At 41.2% G+C, this 25,870-nt stretch overlaps 1 protein-coding gene across 3 annotated transcripts; it reads left to right on the top strand.

Moving 5' to 3' along the window:
• The first annotated feature begins 1,779 nt into the window (after positions 1-1,779).
• Positions 1,780-25,667, top strand: srpx (sushi-repeat containing protein X-linked). 3 transcript variants are annotated; one of them, XM_030758229.1, is made up of 11 exons: positions 1,871-1,911; positions 12,181-12,237; positions 15,773-15,842; positions 16,909-17,097; positions 18,708-18,884; positions 19,303-19,429; positions 19,562-19,683; positions 20,868-21,047; positions 22,747-22,880; positions 24,727-24,848; positions 24,942-25,667. In XM_030758229.1, the coding sequence occupies exons 3-11, from the start codon at positions 15,809-15,811 to the stop codon at positions 25,123-25,125; spliced, it is 1,269 nt and encodes a 422-aa protein (XP_030614089.1). In that variant the 5' UTR covers positions 1,871-1,911; positions 12,181-12,237; positions 15,773-15,808; the 3' UTR covers positions 25,126-25,667. The 3 variants fall into 3 exon arrangements, with proteins under 3 accessions (XP_030614087.1, XP_030614088.1, XP_030614089.1); XM_030758227.1 differs by lacking the exon at positions 15,773-15,842 and having other exon boundaries at positions 1,780-1,911; positions 24,942-25,665; XM_030758228.1 differs by lacking the exons at positions 12,181-12,237; positions 15,773-15,842 and having other exon boundaries at positions 1,835-1,911; positions 24,942-25,666.
• The last annotated feature ends 203 nt before the right edge of the window (positions 25,668-25,870 follow it).

The raw sequence follows: 25,870 nt of genomic DNA, 5'->3' as shown, positions 1-25,870 counted from the left end.
GTGAGGCACGCAGTTCTCGTGCCTCATGGTAGGGGGCGCTGGTGATCCCAGGGACTCTACGACTCCTCGGCGGCAAGCTACCATAAACAGTTAGCAAGGCCAGTTAGTTTTTCCTGTTGCTTGGCCTTATGTTCAACATGGAAGATTACATAACTCAACTGAAAGAATTTTCTAAACTGGACTTTCAATCGAAGCAGAAGATAATAATTAAAGGAAGACCAACACCGGAGCTAAAAGGTTTGCTTCAGACTATGTTAATGTTAAACAAAACAACTGTTGCCAATCAAATGGTGAATAAGCTATATGTTTGTAAATCTGATGTGATGACGTCAGTGCCTCACCAGTCACGACCCTCACCGCACGTCACTGCCAGGGACATATGCTAGGATCCTGTTTGTTGACTTCAGCTCTGCATTCAGCACCATAAAACCTGATATCCTCTCCTCCAAACTCTCTCAGCTCACTGTCAGTGGATCACCAGCTTCCTGACAGACAGAACACAGCAAGCGAGGCTGGGAGAAATCACTTCAGATACACTGTTAATCAGCACTGGAGCTCCACAAGGATGCGTCCTGTCCCCACTGCTCTTCTCCCTCTATACCAATGACTGCACATCGACAGACCCGACTGTTAAACTCCTTAAGTTTGCAGACGACACAACAGTCATCGGACTAATACACAACGGTGACGAGTCTGCATATCGGCGGGAGGTTGAACGGCTGGTGCTTTGGTGCAGTCAGAACAACCTGGAGCTAAATACGCTTAAGACTGTGGAGATGACAGTGGACTTCAGCAGACACCCCTCATCATTGACTCCCCTCACTATAACCGACAGCCCTGTGATGACTGTGGAGACCTTCAAGCTTCTGGGAACCACCATCTCTCAGGACCTGAAATGGGAGCTCAACATCAGCTCCATCCTCAAAAAGGCCCAACAGAGGATGTACTTTCTGCGCCAACTGAGGAATTATGGTTTACCACAGGAGCTGTTAAGGCAGTTCTACTCCGCGATCATTGAACCTGTCTTGTGCTCCTCTATCACAATCTGGTTTGGAGCAGCAACAAAACAAGACAGGAACAGACTGCAGAGCACTATTAGAACTGCCCAACCTTCAGGACTTGTACGCTTTTAGAACCAGGAAATGGGCAAAGAAAATCATCACAGACTCCTCACACCCTGGACACAGTTTATTTCAGCTCCTTCCCTCAGGCAGGAGATGCAGACACTCAGTTTCTTTCCTCATGCCATCACACTCATTAACAGCTGATCAATAACACTGATCTCTACATACATTGCCTAAATGTGTACAGAATAGAGATATTGCTGTTTACCACAACGCACGCTACATTTTGATTTATTTTATTATTTATTAGATTTTGTATATTGTAGAGTATTGTGTAGTATAGTTCTTAAATTACACTGCATCTTTCTTCCTTTTCTTAGACTTCTATTTGTATTTGTATATAGTATAGCATTTATGTTGAATTATATGACACTGTATAGTACTAGAGAGACACCATCAACCGGAACCAAGTTCCTTGTGTGTGTAAACATACTTGGCCAAAATAAATCTGATTCTGATTCTGAAAAATATGTACAGTAGTTAAACAAAATATACAAGGTATATCAGTAAAAAAAACAACACAAATAAAATGGCATGATTTTATCAACTTAGGTCACAGTTTACTCTAGAGCCTGACACAGTCTGTCTGGCTCCCTCACGCCGGTGGCCTGCCTGTATGAAGAGAATCCTCCCTTGTTTCTGGAGCAAGAGGCGGGCCTTTAGAAAGCAGGAATGCACTGCAGGCTCTCCTTCACATGTTGAAGAGCGTCCGTCCCGCGTCCCGACATGGACATGTGGCCGCTGGTGCTCCTGTTTGTCCAGCTCTGCTTCTGCTCCGGGTATGAAGGTAAACAGCAACTTACAGCCCCTCATTCATCTCCTGGGCGTTTTTAACCGTGCTGAGAGGAAGAAAGATCAAATATTACGGTTTTTTGTCTTGAGAGAGTCCAGAGAGGACAGATTGGGGGGGTGTCGGGCTCCAGTTAGATTATGCGCTTTGTGCTGAGAGATGACTTTGAGTTGAACTGAGTTTGAGGTTTCTTGTCCTCCCCGCTGCTGTTTGGTGAACCGCGGCTGTGTTTACGTGGAGGGGGTGGAGAGCGGGGGGAGTGCAGTGTGCATGTGGGGGACATTTCAATGCGCAGATCGGTCTGTGGCGCTAACGAACGGCGCGCAGCTGATTTGCGCCGTAAGTTTAATTTTCACTTCCCCATGCCTCCACTCCTTGATCATTTATTCTGTGCTAAGAGGCTAAAATGCCCCCATTCTTCAGAGCTTTGAATTAAATTGAACAAAGGGCCTTCACATCTTTTGGCTTTGGGTCTGTCTGGAGTTATTTACAGTACATTATTGAGTTTCTGCCCTGATGCTGAAGCCCAAATGCACTCTAGTTCCAGTGAGAATTTATTGCCTTTGTTAAGTTTTCTGTCACTCTGCTTTCATAGAAAATCATTTGGGTGAATGAAACTAGACAGTTTCCAATAAAAGAGTCACTCCACAACGCAGGTAATCACCAGTGAAGTGTAGTATCCAGCACAAGAAACACAGAGCCTGCAGCTAGAAGCAGAAATGACTCCAGAGCTCAAGTTTGGATGGAGTATTGTATGTGTGTCCCAGTTTGTGAGCGTGTACAGTGGCTGTGTGCCTGCAGATGGTTTGAGAGTGGCTCACCGCTGCTGTATGATCATACAGGCTGCAACATGAACACAAGCTGTGGAGCAGATTTACACTGACACACTCAAAACTCCTTGTTGAACTGTCAGTCAGGACTCTGGTCTGCACTTGGTGTGTGTGTGTGTGTGTGTGTGTGTCTGTATGCATTATGAAGAGTTTATTTTACAGGGCTCTTTGTGTTTGTTTTGGTGGTTAGTAAACCCTTTTATTAACTGAGCATGCCAGCCCACCAGAGGCACATTCTTGAGATATGCAGTTGCTTTTGCTCCTTTTGGGCACTTTTTTACTTGGTGTATATAGTTACTGACTCTCCCATCTCTCCTGAGTCTTACATCTGTTCTTATGCTGAAATCCATTTAGAGGAAGTATTCGAAAAAGCCTGATCAAATTTTCCATGAGTGTATGTTTTACGGATATGGGTCATACTCCTCATGAAGGGAGTAGGTTGAGAAAATGCCAGCAAGTACCATCATCGAGGAAGTCTGCTTGAAAGGAGCCTGCATAATTACAAAGCAATGCACAAGGAACAAACCAGGAGCTATCTATTAATTACCCAGGGTTCGAGCTGAAGCACACTGTAGGTATGCTTTCACTGCCCTTTGTCTACCAAGCTGAATTTTCTTAAATTTATCACCTCATCCCAGATCCACACCATTCTAGGTGGGGGTGGTTCTAGGTCACTTTCTTCACTGCCATAAAGGTACATTGACCTTGGTGAAGGATGCACTTTGCAAGTGCTTTTTTAGTTAATGGGTAGCTGAGAGTTTGTCCTAAGTTTGACTTGATTGAAGTGTTAACAGAGGTGTTGTTTCTGAGTTAAAGCTGCTAGAGGCAAACCTCATGGTTTAGGAAAATGTTCACTGAACCCTTTAGTAGTCATCACTGGCTCATTAATGGTTAATGAAAGATCATCCAATATTTCTACAAATGCTCAAATCTAAACCTAACTGGGGCGACTGGCTGAAAAATACTGCCACCCCCCAGGCCATGATGTACTACAATAATATTTGTGATAATCCTCACAAAGAATGAACTTCACATTTACAAATTATTGATAAAGTTAATAAGCAGCATGAGACAGTTAACATATTTACCTATCCATGAAAAAGAGAAGAAAATTTGTTTGGACATTTTTATTTATTTGCCTGACTTGGTAAATGTAAGGCATCAATCACAGGCCTAGAGACCAGTTGGAGACCCTCTGCAAGCTCCGGTCACTAGTTCCTATTGCCTGAGTGATTGCTGGTAGCTGCTGGCTGTCACTGGGTGAAATTGGTTGCAAAGAGCGTGCTGCACCAAAAAACCTCCTCATGATTGCTTTGGTCCCTAGCAGATTGCAGTAGTCTCTGTAGTTTGCATGGAAAATGCTGATTTGTCAGCAAACACAAACTACTCACCAAGTGGTAAGAAACGGAGAACGTTCACTTTCAAAGTAAAAGTAGTGCCTTATCACTGCAACAAACAGATTTCAAATGGTGCCACTTTTACTTTGAAGGCGAATGGTCTCTGTTTCTAGTTTTGAGTTGCACTTTTCAATTTCACTGCCAGTTGGTGAATAGTTTGCAAGCATTTCTAGACAAGGTGGCATCTTCCATGCAGCCTCTTTATGACCAGTTTCATGCTAGTGACTGCCAGCAACCAAACACCAACTAGTTGTGGAATACTCAAATTTCCCTAGTGACCAGTGGTTCCCAGGGGTTCACTGTCTGGTCTCTAGGCCTGTGTAACTGGTGCAGTTGATTTCATAGAAAGCAGCTTCAATACACATTTTTGCCTCGTGACCCGTGGTTGCCAGAAGTTTTCCAACTGATCTCCAAACCTGTGTGATTGAGGCCTAAGTCCAAAATTTACTCTAGTTTTTTTTCTGTGTTTTGCTCTCCACCAGCTCCAGAAGGAATTGTGTGATAATGATGTATGCCTGTATTGAACATGGCAAGGTTTCAAAGAATGAGGTCAGAGTTGTTAGGAAAGTGTGCAGTCGGGCAAAGCATAAAATGAGTAATCCATAACTTGTCGCAATAAAGAACAATGTTAAAAAATTAAACTGCGCTGTTATATTGTCTTAGTGAAGACTCATAAATAACTACTCATAACAAATGTTAAGGAAATCTGCTTTTTTCATGTGTCTGAATATCAGTCAGTACACCATGTTTTTAAATCACCAGATACTGATATTGATCTTAAAAGGCTGATATCGGTCAGGCTCTGCTGTTTATGAGGGACAACAGGTGGTTAAAACAGCTCATCTGAGACAGTGGATGAACTGAGGGGCTGCAGCAATGGTCAGTATAAGATGAATGAGGATTATTTTGCACTGTGAATCATGTAAAGTTTTGAAGTTCAATCGAAAAACAAAAACATGGTCTTGAAAATATGAGCATTATACTGCAGGTCTCCTTAAAGGTGTTGTGCTGATCAAACATTTCTCTGCAACTAGCTGCCTGCTTCTGAAAATGTGGCTGATAAAAATAGGCCCTAGAAAGAAATTCAAAACAGTGAGCTGTAACGCTAAAACAAGGGGAACTACAGTGTTCCCTAGATTCCCATTAGTATTCACTATCCTTCCTGAGGGCCGTTTGATCCATTGTTGATACAGAAATATTGATTGGCCCACTTTAGGAATGGAAAAATAGATGCTAAATAAAGAACTGGTGAGAAATGACTGGTTTCTAGTGGTAAATCTGCTGAACACCACTTAAATGAATCAAACACTTCAGCTGCCAACAGCTTGGACTCATTTTGTGTTACTCAGGTGATGAAGTGCTTCATGCTGCTCGGCTAGTATCTACAGATGTTTTATTGGGAATCAGTACCAGTCATTGCATGAATCACACAAACCAGATGCATCAAAGACTCAGAAATGATTCCTTAATAAAGACGTGATTAGTTGAGAGCATTTAAGCAAGTTTAGTTTCCACAGTAAGCATTTACTCACTGCGGTGAGTTGCAGGATGTAACATTGTACCTTTCTGTAAGGTAATGGAGACGAAACCAGGAGGCGTTTACTCCTCAGGGTCAGAAACTGCTGATGTGACGGGGAAAGCAACAGCAGCTGTGTCAGTATAAATGAGACAGAAGTCTTTAGTGCACAAAAAGAGAATTATGTAAGTCTAATTGTAGCATAAAGAAATGACAGTGCATTTTATTTTCTGCTTTCTTCTCCTCTAGTAGCCTACAGCCATGATTCAACATTTACAGGGAAAAAGCTTCTTCCACATAATGACAGTTTGTATTACAGGCCCGCAGAGAACAGCTAATTGGAGAATCAGGCTCTGTAATTTAAACCAGAGGTTTGTCAGGAAGGCAAGCTCCTGCGGTTCCTGCACTATTAACGCTTTGAATGAGTCCTCGCCGAGAACTCCTTTGAAGTAAGAGAGATGGACAGGAAGATGATGCTGGCTGCCAATCCCCTCCTCATCGCGTTGACAGACTCATTGAATATGAATGAAGGAAACTCTCAGATCGCTGAAGTCCTGTTTTGAACTTGTTTGAATGCGGAGCTGTCTTATCAACAGGCACAAAGCAGACCCAGTCCATTATATCGAGCAGCACTTTCAGATCCTATCAAACCTGCCCCACCCATAGGTGAGAAAGATAGCAGCAGCTGCAGATGGAGACATCAATCATGGGAGAGGCGTTCACGCTGCTCTGAGCGTCCTTGTATGCCCTCCATCCTTCATTCATGGCTGCTTGATTGTCTAAAGATAAAAAGTCTACTCCAAAAGGAATCAATATAAGAAAAAAGTTATTGTTTCTCTGAAGCTTGAGATCTGAGCTTGAATATTCAGCTCTGTCTTTTGTTTCTTAGTGAGCCAAGACCCAGATTAGTTTCTGCAGCCTGTAAACAAAGTGGATGAATAAGTTACATGTGTGTAAAAAGAAAAACATTTTCAGACAGTGGGAAGAGTTAACTTTTTCTTATATGGATGTATTTCACTGCAGACTAGTGCGGCACAGCAGCACTTCCTCTTGTTTAATTATACAGAGATTAATAATTGAGTTTAAGGATATTGATTGGCTTGATTGAGATGTATCTCTCCTGGTGGTAAGATTATCATCCATCATGGATTTTTATATCTAATCCAATTTTTTTAGCCACCTGCAGTTGTATACAGCTGAAAGGACACTTTGCTTTCTGAGGTGTCCTTAGTCCAAGGCCTTTCTTAACCCCTTAACTGGCAGCAAAAAAATCACCTGACAAAAACTACATAACACCCTCTGGTTATTATTGGCTCTGAACAACCCATTTCATAGCCTGTTAACTGGCTGCGTCTGGTCCGCCGGCCGAATGAAGTGCATTTATATGGCAGGCTAGACCCGCCCATTTTGACTGACACCTCATTCGGCCAATCATGTTAAGAAATGGGTTTCCCAGAGCCAATAATACTCAGAGGGCGTCACGTAGCTTTGTCAGGTGATTTGGTGCAGCCAGTTACATGATTGGCCGAATGACGTGTCAATAAAAATGGGAGGGTCTAGCCTGCCATATAAAAGGGACTACAAACGGCCCGTCACCGGGCCCTTGCCAGTTAAGGGGCTACACCAAAGTGGCTCCTGATGGCAGGTAAACTACCTCGGTGTGTGTGAGTGTTTCTGAGTGGGTGAATGAGAAATTCTGTAACACACTCTGAATAACACCAAGATAGGAACGTGCTACGTGAGGCCCTTTTTTTTTTTTTTCCTCCTGAGAGGAGCAGTTTTGGTCATTACAGCTGTTGGTTGTTGTAGTTGTGTCACGTTTATCATTGATATGGAGATAGAAGTTAAACCTAAGCGTTCAGGTGCGCTGCTTGCTGACGACTAGTTAATCACAAATCATCAGCCAATGAGCATATCCTGGATAATCCTCATTTCTGAAACATGGACTGACAGAGATTTACAAAATTAAGTTTATTTGTAATTCAGTATGACCCAAAATGAGTGACTGAGCCCATAAATGCAGCAGAAAAGTCTTTACAGAGATCAGGGCAGAGCCCCGTTTTCCCATAGACTTCTACAGGATGTAAGCATTTTTGCAACTACAGCGACTGCCCGCTGGTGACCACTGAAAAGGATACAGGTTTAAGGCACTTGGTGGCTTCACTTTTCGGACTAGGAAGATGCAGCCATTTTGGCACAGTGACCAAACACCTGCATTCATCATCATACACATACATTTAGGCAACACACAGCGTTACAGCTGCAAAAACATTAAACACAACCTATAACAAAATAGATTAAATGAAGTCTAGATCAGGAAAATAAAATTACACAAAGAAAGGAGCTCAGTTAAATAGAAAAAAATAAAGTAAAACAAAACTTGCAAAGTGACTCTTTAATCTCAGAATCTGTTCAGTAACTTTAGAAAGTCCAGGAGATGAGGAATATTATTTTATTCAAGGCTGTTTTTGTGTGTGGGAAGCCCACACAGAATCTCTCAGCTGTGCATGCCCCACAGAGGAAGGACCCTCATGCCAATGCTCTATGGCCACAAAATTTGCAGAGGATCTGGGCACCCAAAGGAAGTCTGGTAAATGTTTTCAGTGTAAGTAACACAAAGTAACTTTTATTCAAATGAATGAAGCGTTGTTACAGCCATTTAGACATGAAGCAGCAGGCAAACACCTGTGTTACTATTCACATTATTGAAGTCTGTGTCCTATTTAGTTACAGAGACTTTATTAATGTATTTAGTAACACTTGTGTTTGCCTCCTATTTCATGTCAAAATGGCTGTTGTGAGCTTTTGCTCATACATACATTCACTCACTGGTCACTTTATTAGGTTCAACTGCTAGTTAGTGCAAATAAATTTAGCACAAAAAGTAAGGAAATTTGTGTTTGGTTGATTATTTCTTTGTTGTAACAATGCTTCTTGGCAATAAGCCTGTTTATTTCCCATTAAATGGTGCCACATTTGTAAGGAAAATGCATTTGTGGGTTTGAGCAGCAGAGTTCAGTATGTGGGTTGTGCCAACGAAAAACTTGCCAAATCTTCCAAGCAGCTTATTCTGCTGTTGACTCTTGTTTGGAGCTTCTGGGACCCCAGGTGCTGACAGTCAGGTTTGTCATCATTAGAGGTAATCTCAATGCAGAGAGATATCCAGATGAGATTCTGAAACCAGTGGGGTTTATCAGAGACTACCTCCAGAATCTGGAAGGGGAGAGGATGGAACGGCCTACCTGCAGTCCTGACCTCAACCCCCACTGACCACTTGTGGGATGAGCTTGGGCATGCTGTTCATGCCAGAGTGACCAACATAACCACACTGACAAATGCTGGTTGAAGAACGTGATGCCATCCCGCTGCTGTTTATCAAGTTGGTGACCAGCACGAGGAGGTGCCAGGCTGTTGTTGCTGTGTGTGGTTCTTCCAGATGCTACTGAGACCCCTGTTTGTTAAATGAATACATTTTTAAATTGCCAACATGTCTTATTTCTTCAGACTTCAATCATCCAATCCAAGAAATGACACCAAACAAGAGTCAAAAGCAGAATAAGCTGTTTGGCATTAGCAGAGAAGGTTTCCCAAGTTTATCATGAGTACAACCCACATACTACACTCTGCTGCTCATTCTTTGTAAATATGGCACCATTTAAGGGGAAATAAATGGGTTTTCCAACAGTATAAGAGTTACTGCCAAGAAGCATTAATACAACAAAGAAATAATCAACCAAACAAATTTCCTTAATTTTTGGGCTGGTTTATCTAATCAGCCAATCACATGGCAGCAACTCATTGCATTTAGTTATGTACTGTAGACATGGTCTGCGGAAGTTCAAACTGAGCATCAGAATGGGGAAGAAAGGTGATTTAAGTGACCTTGAATATGGCATAGTTGTTGGTGCCAGACAGGCTAGTCCGAGTGGTCAGCTAAGCACAGGAAACTGATGCTACAATTTGCACAGGTTCACCAAAATTGGAAAAGAAAAAATTTGGAAAAATGTTGTCTAGTCTGACGAGTCTCGATTTCCACTGGGACATTCGGATGGTAGGCTTAGAGTTTGGCATAAACAACATGAAAGCATGGATCAGTCCTTCCATGTATCAACAGTTCACGCTGCAGGTGCTGGTGTAGGGGATATTTTCTTGGTGCACTTTGTGTGCTGACCTTGCTGATCCCTTTATGACCGTAGTGTAATTATCTGATATAGAAAGTTTTCACACTCCTGAAAAACTAAGTACACTCTGTGATTCAGTAGTTTGCAGAATCACCTTTAACAACAACTTGAAGTGCTCATTTTCTGTAGGACTTTATCATCCCTCACATCATTGTGGAGGAATTTTGGGCCACTCTTCTTCACAACGTTGCTTCAGTTCATTGAAGTTTGTGGGTATTTGTTTATGCTCAGCTCTCATAAGGTCTGGCCACAGCACTTTAGTCAGGTTGATGTCTGGACTTTGACTAATGCAAATCTGACTGTGGTAGATTTGCTGCTGTGCTTGGAATCATTGTGCTGTTACATGACTCAGTTTCAGCCAAGGTTTATCTGTTTGACAGATGGCCTCACATTTGACTCTAGAACACTTTGGGATACAGAGGAGTTCATAGTTGAATCAATGACTGTATGGTGCCCAGATCCTAAGGACATTTTTCCAGAAGTCTTGTGGTTTATTCAGATACAATTTTGCAAACCTAAGCTGTGCTGCCATATTCTTTTAGGAGAGATGAGACTTTCTCCTGTCAACCCTTCCAAACAAAACATACTTGTTCAGTGTGTCTCCAGTTGTACTGACATGAACGTCAACATTTAACATGCTAACTGAGGCCTGTAGAGTCTGAAATGTAGTTCTTGAGTTTTTTTGTAGTTTCTCTGAGCATTACACATGCCATTGTACTGCTCAGGGAGTTTTCAATGACACAAACAATCTCTGAGCAGCTAATTTTCTAATAACTGGTGCCCCTCCTACTTACAGCGGAGAAAAACAAAGAAAAGCTGTTTTAATAAGAAGTCTGTGAATAATTATCCCCTTTCTGCAATTAGCAGATACTCACTGTAAGTGCTCCTTCGTGTTACATTACTTTGTAGTAAAAGTAAAAAACAAAAACAGCGATGATTTTTTCTGTATGCACATCCAGCAGATAGCTGGATGTGTGGTGTCAAATACACTGCTTTTCTTGGACTGTTTCACAACAGCTGAATTTAAGTAGTGGTAGAAAAATATCAGCTCTGCATGTCTTGCTTTGCTGGAACCAGCAAACTAGTACAATTCTGATATGGTGTAAAGTTACTGAAGCGTAAACAATGAGGCTATAATTAGTTAGATAAAGCTAAGAAAATGCACGAGTCCTGCAAATTTTCCATGAATGGATGTAAGCTAACAAAAATGTAACCAGAAAAAGCATGAAAACATGAAGGATTATGAGAGCCTGTCACATCATCGTGTAAATCGTCATATCCCGTTTGCTTGCAATTGTTGCAAATTCCTTCAGAGATGATAGCTTTACCGGTGCATGTGGCTCTAACCAATGTTCACGTTAATGCTGGAGTACACACACACACCTGTAATTAGTTTTCCATAACTTTCTTTTCCTCCCTCCCTCGCCCCATTAAGAAGCAGACACTTACGTTTTCCCATTAGACAGCTAAATCTGACTCACTCAGTATGTGGGTTTGCTCTGTGTAGTTGATGCTGTGTGATCTGACTGCTGAAACCTCAAAGCTTGTTGGTGTGTGTGTGTGTGTGTGTGAGTGCTAGATGACTTGCAGCATTTTAGCTCAGACAGCGTTTGTTAAAGGAAGGAGAAATGGCAGCTACTGGAGATTTTTTATCTTGGGCTCATTGACCAACATGCGGCTGATATATGGTGCGGAAAGAGGGCTGAACACTCCTCCCTTGTGGACCCTGAACAGAGAACACATTCACACCGGGGTTCATAACATCTTGGAGCCAGTTTTATTTCTGCTTCTTTAACCCCATCCTTACTCATTTCCTCTGCTTTATTAGCTCCAGGCCTGCTCTATCTCCCCTATCTATCCCTTTGCCTTCTTTCCTAAATGAATCCGACTCGCTCTTCACAGATTTGTCTGTGAGTGCCTCTCAATGTTGCACATTTCAGCTTTATTTTGGCCATTTCTCAGTAATCAGTGTCACTGTTAAAGATGACACAATAGCCATGGTGGGTATATCTGTAGCTGTTTTGTAACAAAAGCTTTTAAATGGGGAGCACAGAGTGAATCCCTGTGTTAAACAGATTCATTTTTCCAAGCCAGCTGGAAAAAAAAAATCTTTTGGGATTTATTCCTTTTGCATGTGTTCTGTCCAGTGGATCCAGATTACTCCTACCCATGATATCTGGATCAGATAAAGTTGAGCAATATTTTAAGCCTGTTCTTGGTGCTGTTTTGCTGTGAGGAAATACCCACAGGTCAGCCCAGGACAAAGCTTTCAAACATTGCCTAACATGGACGTAGCTCTTCATTGTATTAGTTGCTTTTTCTTGTTTTCTTTTACCCCCCAGGGTCAGGACAGTACGCCTATGGAGATGACGAGGACTGGTATACTCGTACCTATAGAGGTAAAAACACTTGGTTTTTCACTGTCAAAACACACATGCAGACATACAGGAAAAATTTTGAAACTTAACTCACATTTCAATCTATATTACGATCAAAGTAGGCTTTGTTAGATACATCTGTTCAACTGCTCATTAACATTAATTAAAGTTCAAACTGAGCATCAAATGGGGAAGAAAGGTGATGTAAGTGACCATGAACGTGCCATGGTGATTGGTGCCAGACAGACTGGTCTGAGAATTTCAAAAACAGATGATCTACTGGGATATTTCCATAAAACCATCTCTAGGATTTACTGAGAATGGTCCAAAGAGCTGCAGTCATCTTTGCCTTCAATACCAGAGGTCAGAGGAAAATGGCCAGACTGCTTCAAGCTAATAGGAAGGCAACAATCACTCTTTTTACAACTCTTGTTGTAACCACTTGTTACAACCAAGGTATGCAGAAGAGCATCTCTGAACACACAACACGTTAAACCTTGAAGTATGGGTTGCAACAGCAGGTGGCCACCATGGGTGCCACTTCGGTCAGCTAAGAATGGGAAACTGTGGCTACAATTCACACAGGCTCACCAAAATTGGACAATAGAAGCCTGGAAGAACATCGCTTGGTGTGGTGAATCTCGATTTTTGCTGTAACACTGGGATGGTAGGGTCAGAATTTGGCATAAACAACATGAAAGCATGGATCCATGTCATGGTGTTGCTGTGTGGCTGATGAGGGTGGACCCCAGAATGCAGGACTTAGAGACAGAACTAAACTTAAAAGGTGATTTATTAATCAAGAGAAGGGAAACAATAAATTGGACGGGTGCCAGAACTAAATACAACACCCCCCCCCAAAAAAAACAAACAAACAAAAAAAAAAAAAAACAGACAAGGTGACACACAGCAGGGATACAAGGAACAGATACAGACTGAGGACTTAAATATACACACACTAGGTAATCAGGGAACAGGCAACAGGTGGGGGGCACAGCTGAAAGTAAATAAACAAACAAGACAACGGGAAGCAAAACTAAACACAAAGCACATGGGACGAGGGACTGTCAAATTAAAACAGGGAACAACTAGATGGAGACAGAAACGCAGACTTGACACACTGCACAGGAAATAACACAACAAAACATATCAGACCAGAGACATGACAGAGGTACAGGACAGACACTAGAACACAGAGATGCAGGGGAGACAGGAACAAAGAGAACTAGGAAATCAGTGTGTAAATAGCAATAACTAATAACAGGACAGGAACTAAGATGAATAAACAAAACCAAAACATACTGGGAACACAATGGAGAACTCAGTGAAAACAGAACCTAAAAAGAACTAAACACAAAACGCTGGGCACACGGCCCAGTACCATGACAATCCATCCGGGCTTGCGTCAATGGTTCAGGCTGCTGATGGTGGTGTAATAGTGTGAGGAATATTTTCTTGGTACACTTTGTGCCCCTTAGTACCAACTGAGCATCAGCCTACCTGAGTATTGATGCTGACCATGACCACAGTTTACCCTTCATCTGATGGCTGCTTCCAGCAGGATAACGCGCCATGTCACAAAGCTCAGATCATCTTAAAGTGGTTTCTTGAACATGACAGTGAGTTCACTGCACTCAAATGACCTCCACAGTCACCAGATTTCAAACTTCTAGAGCACCTTTGGGAGGTGGTGGAAGAGGAAAATTACATCATGGATGTACAGCCACCAATTCTGCAGCAACTGTGTGATGCTATCATGTCAATATGGACCAAAATCTCTGAGGAATGTTTCCCACACCTTGTCGAATCTTTGATACAAAGAATTAAGGCACTCCTGAAGGCAAAAGGGGGTCCAGCCCAGTACTAGCAAGGTGTACTTAATAAAGTGATCAGTGAGTATATGCCAAGTTTAAGATGAGTCAAAAATCTCTTAGGACAACATTTTTTGCTAAAATACTTTAAAATAGTTCAGCTTGAACAAAAATAGCTGAACTCATTTCAATGTTCCTTTAAAGAGACACAATTCGACACCAGCTCGTTCAGCCAGTTTTGTAAACTCGGTTACGTCAAAGTAGCTTCCCGCTTTAAATTTGGGGTCACTTAGACACGGAACATTATCATCATGGCCAAACCACACTCTCCCCTCATGTAAAAGCTCAAATATAACATTATTTTCTCTTACTTGTTGGCTGTGGAAACTTTGCCAACACACACACAAACACAGAGAGAGGGAGCAGGGGTGGTTTGCTGTGTAATGAATACTCATTTTGATTCCATCTGGAAATAAGCCTAAGCTGGTGTGTATTCTCCTCCATGTGTGTGTGAGTGTGTGTGTCTGTGTGTGTTGGTGTGCTGGGCCAATATTCAACTGGAGCCAGCAGGAAATAAACTGCAGATTTAGATTTTCCTGTATTGGAATAAGAACCTTGTGGCCCCTTAAATTTGGCATCAGTCAAGAAATTTTACACAAACATCACAGAGATGTGCAGCTATCCACTCTGTGAAGAAGCATGTTGAAATGCACAACTTCAAGCAATGATCTTAAAGGAATAGTTTGATTTTTTTTTTGTTAAATCTTCTTTCTTGCTTGAATTTTGATAAGACTGATTCAGTCTCTTTGATTAAACAAAAGCTGTCAGAAGCTAATTTAGCTTAGCATAAATGTGGGGAAATGGGGACACAGATACTAGCTCTATGAAAAGGTAAAAGAAAATCAATCACTGGCTCCAATCTGCAGTTTACGTTATGACAATGATCAATCCTATGCTGAGCGCAGTACTGTGCAAAAGACTTGAGCCACCCCTCATTTCTTTATATTTTGCTAGGAAAATGGAAAATAAGTAGAGAGAATTATTGAAACATGTACAAACAGACATGGAAATACAGTATATGAGGTAAAAATAAAGTTAGTACCATTCTAACAAGCTTGAAAGTCAATATTTGGTGTGACCACCTTTATTCTTCAATACAGCCTAAACTCTCTGAGGCAGCTTTCTTCTCATTTCTTTAAGTAGTCTTCAGGAACATTCTCCAGGCTTCTTGAAGCACATTCAAAGCTCTTCTTTGGATTTTTCTGCCTTTTGTTCTGTTCTCTGTCAAGATGATCCCACACTGCTTCAATAATGTTGAGGTCCGGGGTCTGGGGAGGCCAATCCATGACTGATAGTCTTCCACTGTGTGCTTTTCTATTCACATATGCTTTTACTGCTTTGACAGTGTGTTTGGGATCATTGTCATGCTGAAAAATGAAGCTGTTTGCAATCAGATGCTTTCCAGATGGTATTGCATGGTGGCTCAAATTCTGATGGTACTTTTTTGTGTCCATAATTCCATCAACACCACTGGCTGAAATGTAGCTCCAAACCTTGACAGAGCCTCCACTGTGTTTTACAGATGGCTGTAGACACTCTGTACATACTCAAGATGATTTGAAACAAAAATGTCAAATTCATATTCATCACTCCATCAGACCTGTTGCCACTGATTTTCAGTCCAGTTCTTGTGTAATGCGGCTTTTTCTCTCTGTTTCCCTTCCTTAAAAATGCCACCCTCCCAGTGAGACCATTTCTGATGAGTTTTCAGTGAACAGCAGATGGATCGACTGAAGGGCCAGAAGCATTTTTCAGGTCCAGATTTTTTTCCCATTTCTTAAGGACGTGACTTTTAGATTCTGTTTATTTGCTGTAGATAATCTTTTATGCCTGCCACTTCTTGTTTTGTCCTCCAGTTGTCTAGTTTCTTCAATTTTTTAAGGACACACTGCACACTATGCAGAGATATGCCAATCTTTTGGCTAACAGCTTTTTGGGAATCATCTTGTTGGTGCAGAAATGTTATTTTATTTCTGTTAATCTGTGTTATCTTTGGCATTTTTCATAGATTCAAGTGGCTTAACAAACAAACATGCCTCTGAAAATGGTCAGGTACAAGGACTGGACTGAAAATCAGTGAAAAAGCAGCCAATGTCCAAACCTCAGAAAGCCTGAAGGTCTTTCAAAGTACTGCTCAAGACCACCTTAAATAATTACAATAAAGTCTGGCTCTTTGGAAACAAAATATAAAGAAATAATAGGTAGTTTAAGACATTTGCACAGTGCTGTAGAGTCAAATGAAAACATAGAATATCAGACTGGCTATCTTATCTAAGATTATCCAGAAAGTGAAACTTTTCCGTTAATTAGGATGATTTTTCTAGGTTAAAATGTTCCTTGGTCAGCCTTATCAGTATCAGAAACAGGCCTAATCATAGAAAGATGATAATGAAGCCAGGGGACCATAAACTTTGATGATTCCTAAATCAGCTAATCATAAGGATGAAAAAGAGCTGCACTTCTAATAGAGACTTTAATTTGTGTGGTGCCTTTCACGCTCTGAAACAAGCGCACACGCACAAAAACGAAGTCCTCTCTACACACTGTCTTTTACTCAAGTGAGACTCTCTTTTGCCGCGTGAGACTGTTGGATAATGGGAAGTTGCTGAAAAGGTAATAAGAAATCCACTGTATCTGCCTCTACTCAAGGTGATGGGTGGGTTTTTGTTCTTTCACCCTAGCAATGGAACCTCTCTAAGCTTTTATTGTCTTCAGGTAAGTGCTTGTTACTGAGCCTCTGTCACTCAAGGCCACACCTTGAAAACATGAGAAAAAAACTATGAAGAAAAGGTCAGTGCTGTTCTCTTTCTTCTGTTCTTAGGAACCCCGTGGTGTGCGCCCATTAAAATTAAACATGGTGACGTGAGCTGTCGCACACCCAGAGGAGAGCACTACAGGAATGTGATGGGGACACGGTGTAAAATCCGCTGTAAGCAGGGATATGAGGCTCAGAGCTCAGAGGTGGTGTGCATGGCAAGCAAACACTGGTCCTCTAACTACGCCTGTCGAGGTGAGAAATTCCACTTGAACGTGAGCGACGTTGTGTTTCTAACTGTTTAAATGCATGCGTGTATTCAACATGGGCATTAAAAACATAGATTGCATAAAAAGATGGATGAAGGGAGGTAGGATATCAGCTATTGGTTTGCACTGGAGCAAATCGGAAGCCCAGAGATACAGCTGTTTGGAGCCAACACCGTCTACAGGGGTAGTGTTGGTTTTCATGGCCTGGGAATGCACCCAGAGCTGTCAATCAACAGATACACACCAGATATCCAAGCCTTCTATAAGCCTTCAAATCTTATTAACAGAGCCATCATCCAAAATGACCACTGGCATGCTTCATAGAGAGCCCAAATTTAGCAAATGAGACCGTACTGACTGTTCTAGTGAGATTTTGTTTCTGAATGGAGCCAGGGAATTATCGGAGATAGCTTGTAGCTGCACATTAAAGCATCAAGCCAAAGTAATTCCTGCATTATGAGTTCATTCCTGATTCTGGAAGGAGAAAATTTGCATGCTCTGAACCACATCTTACTGTCTTCTTCAGGGGATGTAATTTGTTGGATATTGTTTTTTAATGTTATGGATTTCAGATCTAAGATTTTTTTTAAATAAAATAAAGCTAAAATTTGGGGTTTATAAAACCAGGACTTGGCAGACCCTGAATTGAATAAGTGTAAGAAAATGGATGGATGGATGGATTTTGGAAAGGTTAGAAAAATTGCAGGATAAATGCTGGCAGTTTCAGTGTTAGAAGCTGTAGGTGGATGTGGATGCAGAAGCTGTTTAACCCTCAGTAACTTTGTTTAAAGCATGCTTGTCTCTTCAGTTCCTCCATTGTCTATAATTTACTCAAGTGCATTTGACTCCAAAGCTATTTTTTAGAAAATGTGGACTCAGGTCTAGATCAGATTTACTAGGGTGCAGTGCACGTCAGGTGTGAAAGCTAGATATACGTGATTTAAACTTTTAAAACACAAAAAAGCTCTTCTGTGTGCCACCTGTGTCCTCAGAAATCTGTCTACGCAGGAAGACCTCAGCACCTGCATCTGCTGGCTTACACAACCTCTGTCAAATTCATTTCAATTTCATTTACACAGGTCCAGTTCACAAGCTCAGTGTGCTCAATACTGGAGATAAAGATGCTATAATATTCCAGCAATGGGAACATCCCCTGTGAGTGACGGTTGGAAGGAAAAATTCCTTTTTTTTTTTTTTTTTTTAAACAGGAAGAGGTCACCCAGGAGAACCAGGATCAGGGAGGGCCAGCCATGAGTAGCTATGAGAAGGAACAAAACATAAACTATGACATGCAGTAGTGGCATGTAAATGCATGGCGAGTGAAAAGAGTTCTCAGTGCATCATGGGAATTACCCAGCAGCCTGAACCTATAGCAGCATGGTCAGGGTCATCTGGTCCAGCTCTAACTATAAACTTTATCAGAAAGGAAAGTTTTGAGCCAAACGTTAAATGTAGAAACAGTGTCTGCATCCTGAGGACAATCTAGGAGTTGGTTAGTTGAAGGCTCTGCCTCTAACCACCTCATGTCACGTGAATGTTTATCAGTATTTAGTGGCATCAGTTTAAACTTAACCTCAAAGCTCACTCTGCTTTCAGAGATTCGTTGTCCCAAGCTGGATATGCCCGCTAACGGCGGCTACAAGTGCTCAGACGGCTCCTACTTCAACTCTCGCTGTGAGTTCTTCTGCTCCCCTGGCTTCACTCTGAAGGGACAGAAGACGGCAACGTGCCGGTACAACAAGGTGTGGAGTGCGGGAGTGCCTACCTGTGTTGGTAAGATGGTGTGTGTGTTGTTGTTCTGTTGTGTACAGTTTGGTCTCCCAAAGAGGACTGGAGCCTCCAAGCTGTTAACAAGTAATTACTTGGTAGAGGCACAATGCCATCTCCAGCTATCACATAAAAGTCTCTATTACTATTCCTCATGATGTAATGCGTTTCACTTCTTAGTGTGAGTCTGACCTGAAAATGGCTTTGAGCTGTGTGACCTGCACTTAGGTGATGATATATGTGGCTGACCTGTGGATAATCCTTTATATGTGCTTGTATTCAATTGTTACCAGTGCTGGCACTGGTGCTGTTGGTGAACGGAACCTGAGTCTGCGAGGACACTTGGAAAATTCATCTTTGTTTTCAGAGTCAAAAGACTCTTTTGACATCTTTCTAATAGTTTCTTTTTTTTTTTTTTTTGTAGATATTGAGCCTCCAAAAATCAAGTGTCCTAATGTGAAGGATAAGTGGGCAGAACCTGGAAAGTTGACCGCGAGGGTGACTTGGGACACACCAGAGGGTGTTGACACCGCAGACGGCATCCTTACTGAGTTAGTTGCATCTCTGCTGCCTTGTTAAGCTTTTTTTTTCCCCCTCTCTTTTTGTCTTTTTTTCACAAATATACTGAAAAGACTAAGACTAAATTAAAAGATTAAAACTGAGAATGTGTTTTTTTTCCTCAGTGTTATCCTGAAAGGAAAACCCTCAAAATCCGACTTCCCGGAGGGGCTCCATAAAATGTCTTACACTGTGCTTGATCGGGCTGGGAACAAAGGGTCCTGCCGCTTCACTATCAGAGTGCGAGGTGAGCCTCTAAAAGCAGAGGAAGAGATTTTGATCATGTGTCTGGAGCAGGCTTTTAGGTGACACACTCTTTTAAGGGGTTATTTCCAAGAATTCTCCTGGGAGTATATTAAAGATATTTAATTAGTAGACTAACATTATATAACACAATATTTGCTAGTGTGTCTGTTAGACTGTGACATGGCAGCCAGGCCATGGTAGATACAGTAAGGTGCAAAGTCTTGAGCCACCACTCATCTTTATATTTTGCTGGTAAAATGCAAAATAAATGCAGCGATTTACTCAAATATGTACAAACATATAGTATATAAGTATAAAAAATCAATATTTGGTGTGACCAATACAGCCTGAACTCTCTTAGGCAAGGTTTCTTCTAATTTCTTTAAGTAGTCTTCAGGAATAGTTCTCCAGGCTTCTTGAAGGACATCCAGAGCTTTTCTTTGGATGTTGGCTGTCTTTTGTTCTGTTCACTGTCAAGATGATCCCACACTGGTTCAAACATGCTGAGGTCTGGGCTCTGGGGAGGCCGATCCATGACTGATAGTGTTCTATTGTGTTTTTCTATCCAGCTTTTAGAGTTTGGGATCATTCATGCTGAAAAGTGAAGTTGTTGCCAATCAGACTCTTTCCACTACATGGTGGATCAAAATCCGATGGTACTTTTTTGCGTTCATAATTCCATCTGTCCAGTTCTTGTGTAATTTAGCGTACCTCAGCCTTTTCCCCCTGTTTCCCCTTCCTTAAGAATGGCTTCTTAACAGCCACAATTCCTCCGAGACCATTTATGATAAGGCTTCAGTGAACAGTAGAGGGCTCAACTGAAGGGTCTCTCAAGTCTTTCCTAGATTTTTTCCTATTTCTTACAGACATGAGTTTCAGGTACTGTTCATCTGCTGTAGATAGTTTTTTCTCCAGGCTTCAGAAAGCTCCTTGGAAGCAAAATAGAAAGAAATGAAGGATGGGTCAAGAGTTTTGCACAGTACTGCAGCAGATACTTTAATGCAACTCCACTTTTATTTTTTAGCTTTGGTATAATGGTTTATGCCAAAGATGAGTCTAAACATATGATGCAAAATAATAAAAGATGCCAAATTTCTATAGGAAAGAGTAGAGTATGCTTGTAAAAAGCTAATTATCCACCATCTTACTGTCTCCCATGTTTCATGTACCTCTCTTTGTGAGCAGTGCGTCGCTGCAGCCCACTTTTTCCTCCAGACAACAGTTACATGAAGTGCGACAGTGACAAAGACAACTATGGCGCCACCTGTGAATTCACCTGTATCGGCGGCTACGAGCTACAGGGCAGCGCCGCCAGAGTGTGTCAGTATGGACTCACCTGGTCGGGTTCAGACACAACCTGTGCACGTATGTACTGCAAGCTGTTCTTATGCAAACATTACGAGCTTCTTTTAATGGTAATATTTATTTTTAGTTGCTCATTGTTTTAAAAAGACAATGATCAGACAATCATTTTGAAATGAAAAGATAAAGGGTGAAGAAACAGATAATTCTGGCTGTTTTTATCATTACTGTATGATGGGCTTAGTCTTAATCTTTGTTTATAATAAGTAGACATTGTGTACTTCCAAGATTTATCCAAAAAAAAAAAAAAAATGTAATTTCAACCGAAAAGCTTGTTGACCAGATCTTCTCCAGCAAGCTTTTTGTTTTATTTCTAACCTCTTTCCGAGCATTTGCATCATATGCAGTGTTTTTCATTAAGAGTTTTGTTTTCTACTCAGCTTGTCTGCTTTTCATATGATTTGGCTGTCAAAATGTTTTTGTGTCTCGCTGTAATTTTTATGCTTTTTCTACAATTCTGGCAGCTTTTTTATTTATTCAGGCTGAATTTCAGTGAATCCCTCCCTCATTAAAGGGACACTAAGTTAAACAGGTTCAGCATGCAGTGACTTCAAAACCATTTAATCTGCTTTAACTTATGATTATGAAGTAAAAGTTAATTGCACCATGCAGTGACAATTAAAGAATATATTTGGTACAAAATCTGTGAGGGAAGAATGCAAGATTGTGCCACAAAACAGGAAACTTTTGTTTTTGCAAGGAGCTGAAATTGTTGATGATTGAAATGTATATAAGTGAACTCCTTTACAGCTGAATGTTATCAAAAACAGGCGCGGAGGTCTTTTTTTTTTGTCTGTGTTCTCCTTTACTTATAAAACAGATGGACAGATGATTTTCTTAGATCAAGTATACGATTACAGATCCTAAAGCTTAATACTGAAAGATTGGGCTGCATTTTTTTTTCCAGAAAGTTCCAGCAACTTTCTCTGGTTTTATTTGAGGAGCCAAAAATGAGGAGAAAATGGTCGCCTCTGCTATCCATCGATTAGACAAATCAATATTGGGCGCTCGTCCATTAAATATCCGAGAGACAGGAAAAAAGTGCAGCTCTTGATCATCGGCAGTCAATAATGAACATCACATGCTCGGTTCAGTTCTTTCACAATGAAACTCAAAGTGGAGACAGAATGGCAGGCAGTAAAATTTAAAAAAACAAACTTATTATTTACCAAGGACATGACTAAAAGCATTATGGCACAAGAATCAATACACAAATAAAATCCAAAAGCAAAAAGGGACTATCAGAAAGCAGGGGGCCAGCAGGAGAAAAAGAGGGAGACTCAAGAATACGAGGGTGATGGGACGACAACGAGGTGAAGTCTGTGGTTTAGACAACACAAATTAAATCCACATAGGTGAACTCAGTCAAGACAATCATGAAGGCAGGGAAAGGAACAAAGGAGAGCAGAGGCACCGAGAACAAACACAGAGACAAACAAGATGCAGAAAGAGGAAACGCAGGAGGCACCGAAAAGGAGGAAAACCATCCAGTGACACAAAGGAAGATTAAAATCTGGGTATTATGATAGAAAACAAGGATCAAAGCAAAGACAATAACTTGAATTGATTTTTCTCAACTGAGCAGCCAAAAATTATTATGATACATCTCACAGAAACAATGTGTTGTAATAGTGCCCTTCTCTTTGCAGTGTGTGTGTGTCACATCTTGTCGTATCAGTTTGTCTGTTCAATGTCGTCACAGCCATGAACATTAACGTGGGAGTGCGTACGGCTGCTGCGCTGCTGGACCAGTTCTATGAGAAGCGAAGGCTCCTCATTATCTCAGCGCCAACAGCTGCCAATCATAATTACCGCTTCCAGATGACCAACTTACAGGTGAGGTGCGACTCTCAGAGTATGAGCTGAATGTGAGTCGCCTGAGATGGAGGGATGGGAGTCAACATTGGGGTGACTTGTGTCCTCTCTGATGATGCACACAAAGAGGGTCTCAGTGTGTTTGGGCTTTTCCTTTTTTTTTCCGCTTTGCTGCCTAAGTGGGACAAAGCAGCGAGACAAATAAATAGGAGAGAGGGTGTTGTGGTGATGAACAGGAAATGTCATGGCAGTGAATAAATGATAGTGACACCAGCTCTGATAAGGCTATTCTGGTGTGGACATTTTCCCACCTCATCAGACACCATTAAGTCAGAGCTGTCTTTAAATGCCCGACCTTTCAAAGTGACTCAGATGTCATCTGAAAGATAAACCGGTGTCAAGTTTGTGAATGAGATGACTGATCGGTCCTGCAGTCTGTAGCTTGGTTTGCAGGAGTTCCTGCAGTTATTTTGATAATTAATCACAAAACTGGTAACTTTCACCTTGCCCTGGGAAATGGTTATTAATTGTGATAATTTTACACAGATACAACAGGATTTCTTTCAAACATGTTTCTAAAACTGTGTTTATGCACTTCAAGTACTGTAGGAAGGAAGGCTGTTTTAGAAAGTTTGGGATGAAATATGGGGAAAATCTAACTTGAAATGAGTTTTTATTCTATGCAAACTGTGGACAGATTGCTCCTCTGGGCTCACTAAAGTCTGTTCAAATCTATCTATGCTGTGTGCCACAACTTCACAACTTAAAAAGCAAAGTGTGTTGGTGTAGCTGTAATTCAGTGTAAATGTACTGAACTGTATATTTCCACGACCTCTTGTTTTTTTTGAATGGGTTTGTTTTGGTAAAGCATCCTTGGGTTTCTTGAAAGGTGCTATACAAATTTAAGTTAATAATAATAATACTATTACCATAGCTAAATATAGCTAATAAAAAGAACACAAACAGTACTACGCAAAAGTCTTGAGACACCCCTCATTTTTAGCTCGGCTTATTCACACCATAGATGCATCTTGTTCAAGCAAGATCAAACTTCACACACTTCTTCACTGACTTTACTATAACAACACTTTGACCCCCCATTACTGAAGACTAGTTAAAGAAATTACAAGAAAGCCTGCCTTAAAATTGTACCACCTCTGTTTTTGCTTTATATACTGCATTTCCATTTAAATCGCTGCACCTAAAAAATGAGTGGTGGCTCGAGACTTTTGCACAGTACTGTAGGCACATTAAGTTTATTCAGTTATTGATTATCTTTTAAAATCAATTTTTGTTAACCTTTATTTAACCAGGAAATGAGATTCACTGTCCTGGACCAACACTGGCAGCATTAATGTAGCTGTAACATTTGAGCATGTGGAATTTGATGTAAATTGTACTCCTGCTCACCTGATGGAGCTGTTGGGGGATGGGAGGCTGCTGGACTGTTTATATTTATGTTAATGCAACGGAGACAAAATGGGGTTTATTTCATGCTTGGAACAGTTTTCTATCAAAGCACCCAGCAAAATCAGTTACCTGGTTAAAATGTGCTCCTTCTCACTTGTATAGCTATTGGGATTAACTGCTGGATGCAAGATGTCTGCCACTTCTGCTTTTCTCAGTGTGCTGCAGGTTTGAGTTTCCACATTGAGCTTGAACTTGAGCCTGAGCTAAGATCGGCTCCAAACTAGTTCATACGTATATGTGGTAAACACATGTACAGAGAAACTGCACTGTTTTTGAGTAGAGCTGAACTGAATCATGAGCATAATTGTTAGTTGTGTGATGTATTCTTTGTAACATGGTAATCAGTAGTAAAGCTGTAAAACTGATGGATCTGTCTGTCTTTGTCCTGTGGGAACAGCAAGCTCAGTGTGGACTGGACTTGAGACATGTGACGGTAATCGAGCTGGTCGGGACTTATCCAGCGCAAGTTGGCCGGATTCGACACAACCTGCTTCCTCCAGGACTTGCTCTGCAACTCAGGTACTAAGCACACACACACACACACACACCTCTGTAACTTCAGCACGTGAGACATTGGCTCGCTCCTGCTCACTGAACCGATGCGTTTCCTAGGTTACTGCTCCAGATTCCTCAAAGGTCTTTCCAAATGGTGCTGGTAGACAAGCAGGGCATAGACAAACAACGCTACCCGTTCCCGATCACAGCAGCTGAATTATTCACCACCATCGACACCTTCCCCCTCCGCAAGGACGAGATGGTGTTGCTGCAGGAGGCAGGCCAAACCTGTCAATCATAAAACACCCAGTACACTTCCATGGACTGTCAGCCATCTTCGATCCTTTCTTCCTCAGTCACTGCAGAAAAGACTCGGATCTCCTGTTTCCATCCACATGTCACACGCTCCTACCTGAACCAAATCTCTCCTGTGTGTGCGTGTGTCAAAGGTTTGGATGCCAGTCATGGTGCTAATCACACAGTGCATTACAATCATATTGATTCCTGTGACTTGTCTGTGTTTTATTTGTTCTTATTAATATTTTCAAAGCAGAAATATGTCTCACTACTTTGTACAAAAAGTCTTTTTACTGTATGAACCGGAAGACCTTTCTCCTAATATTTATGTCACACCTTTCTTAATAAGGATGTACTCTGTATGTGCAGCGCATCTGAATTTGCAAACACTGATTAAATATGTCTAGTGTGGAGGATGTGCTCGTGTGTGTGTGTCAGTGTGAGGAAGCAATCTGCTAAATTGCCTGAGGAAAAAGAGAAAGTTAAGATGGCAAATGATTCACAGGAGAACTCTTTAAGCCAGTATTAAATATTTTTTCTAAAATACAAATCATCCTTGCAGAAAGAAAACTACCTTGTACAACCTGGTTTCTAAAAAAGTTGAGTTGTAAATAAAAACTGAACACAGTGATTTGCAAAACATACTTTATATTTAATTGGGTAGTCTAAAGACAACATTAAATATCCCCTTTTTGAATTTAATGCCTCAGTGATTCTCAGCAGCTCTATTTGATGTTCTCTATCATTTA

This window comes from Archocentrus centrarchus, chromosome 21 (assembly GCF_007364275.1).
Source record: "Archocentrus centrarchus isolate MPI-CPG fArcCen1 chromosome 21, fArcCen1, whole genome shotgun sequence".
Taxonomy (NCBI): Eukaryota; Metazoa; Chordata; class Actinopteri; order Cichliformes; family Cichlidae; genus Archocentrus; species Archocentrus centrarchus.
The sequence above is the reverse complement of the archived record's forward strand: the minus strand, read 5'-3'. Positions and strand labels throughout refer to the sequence as shown.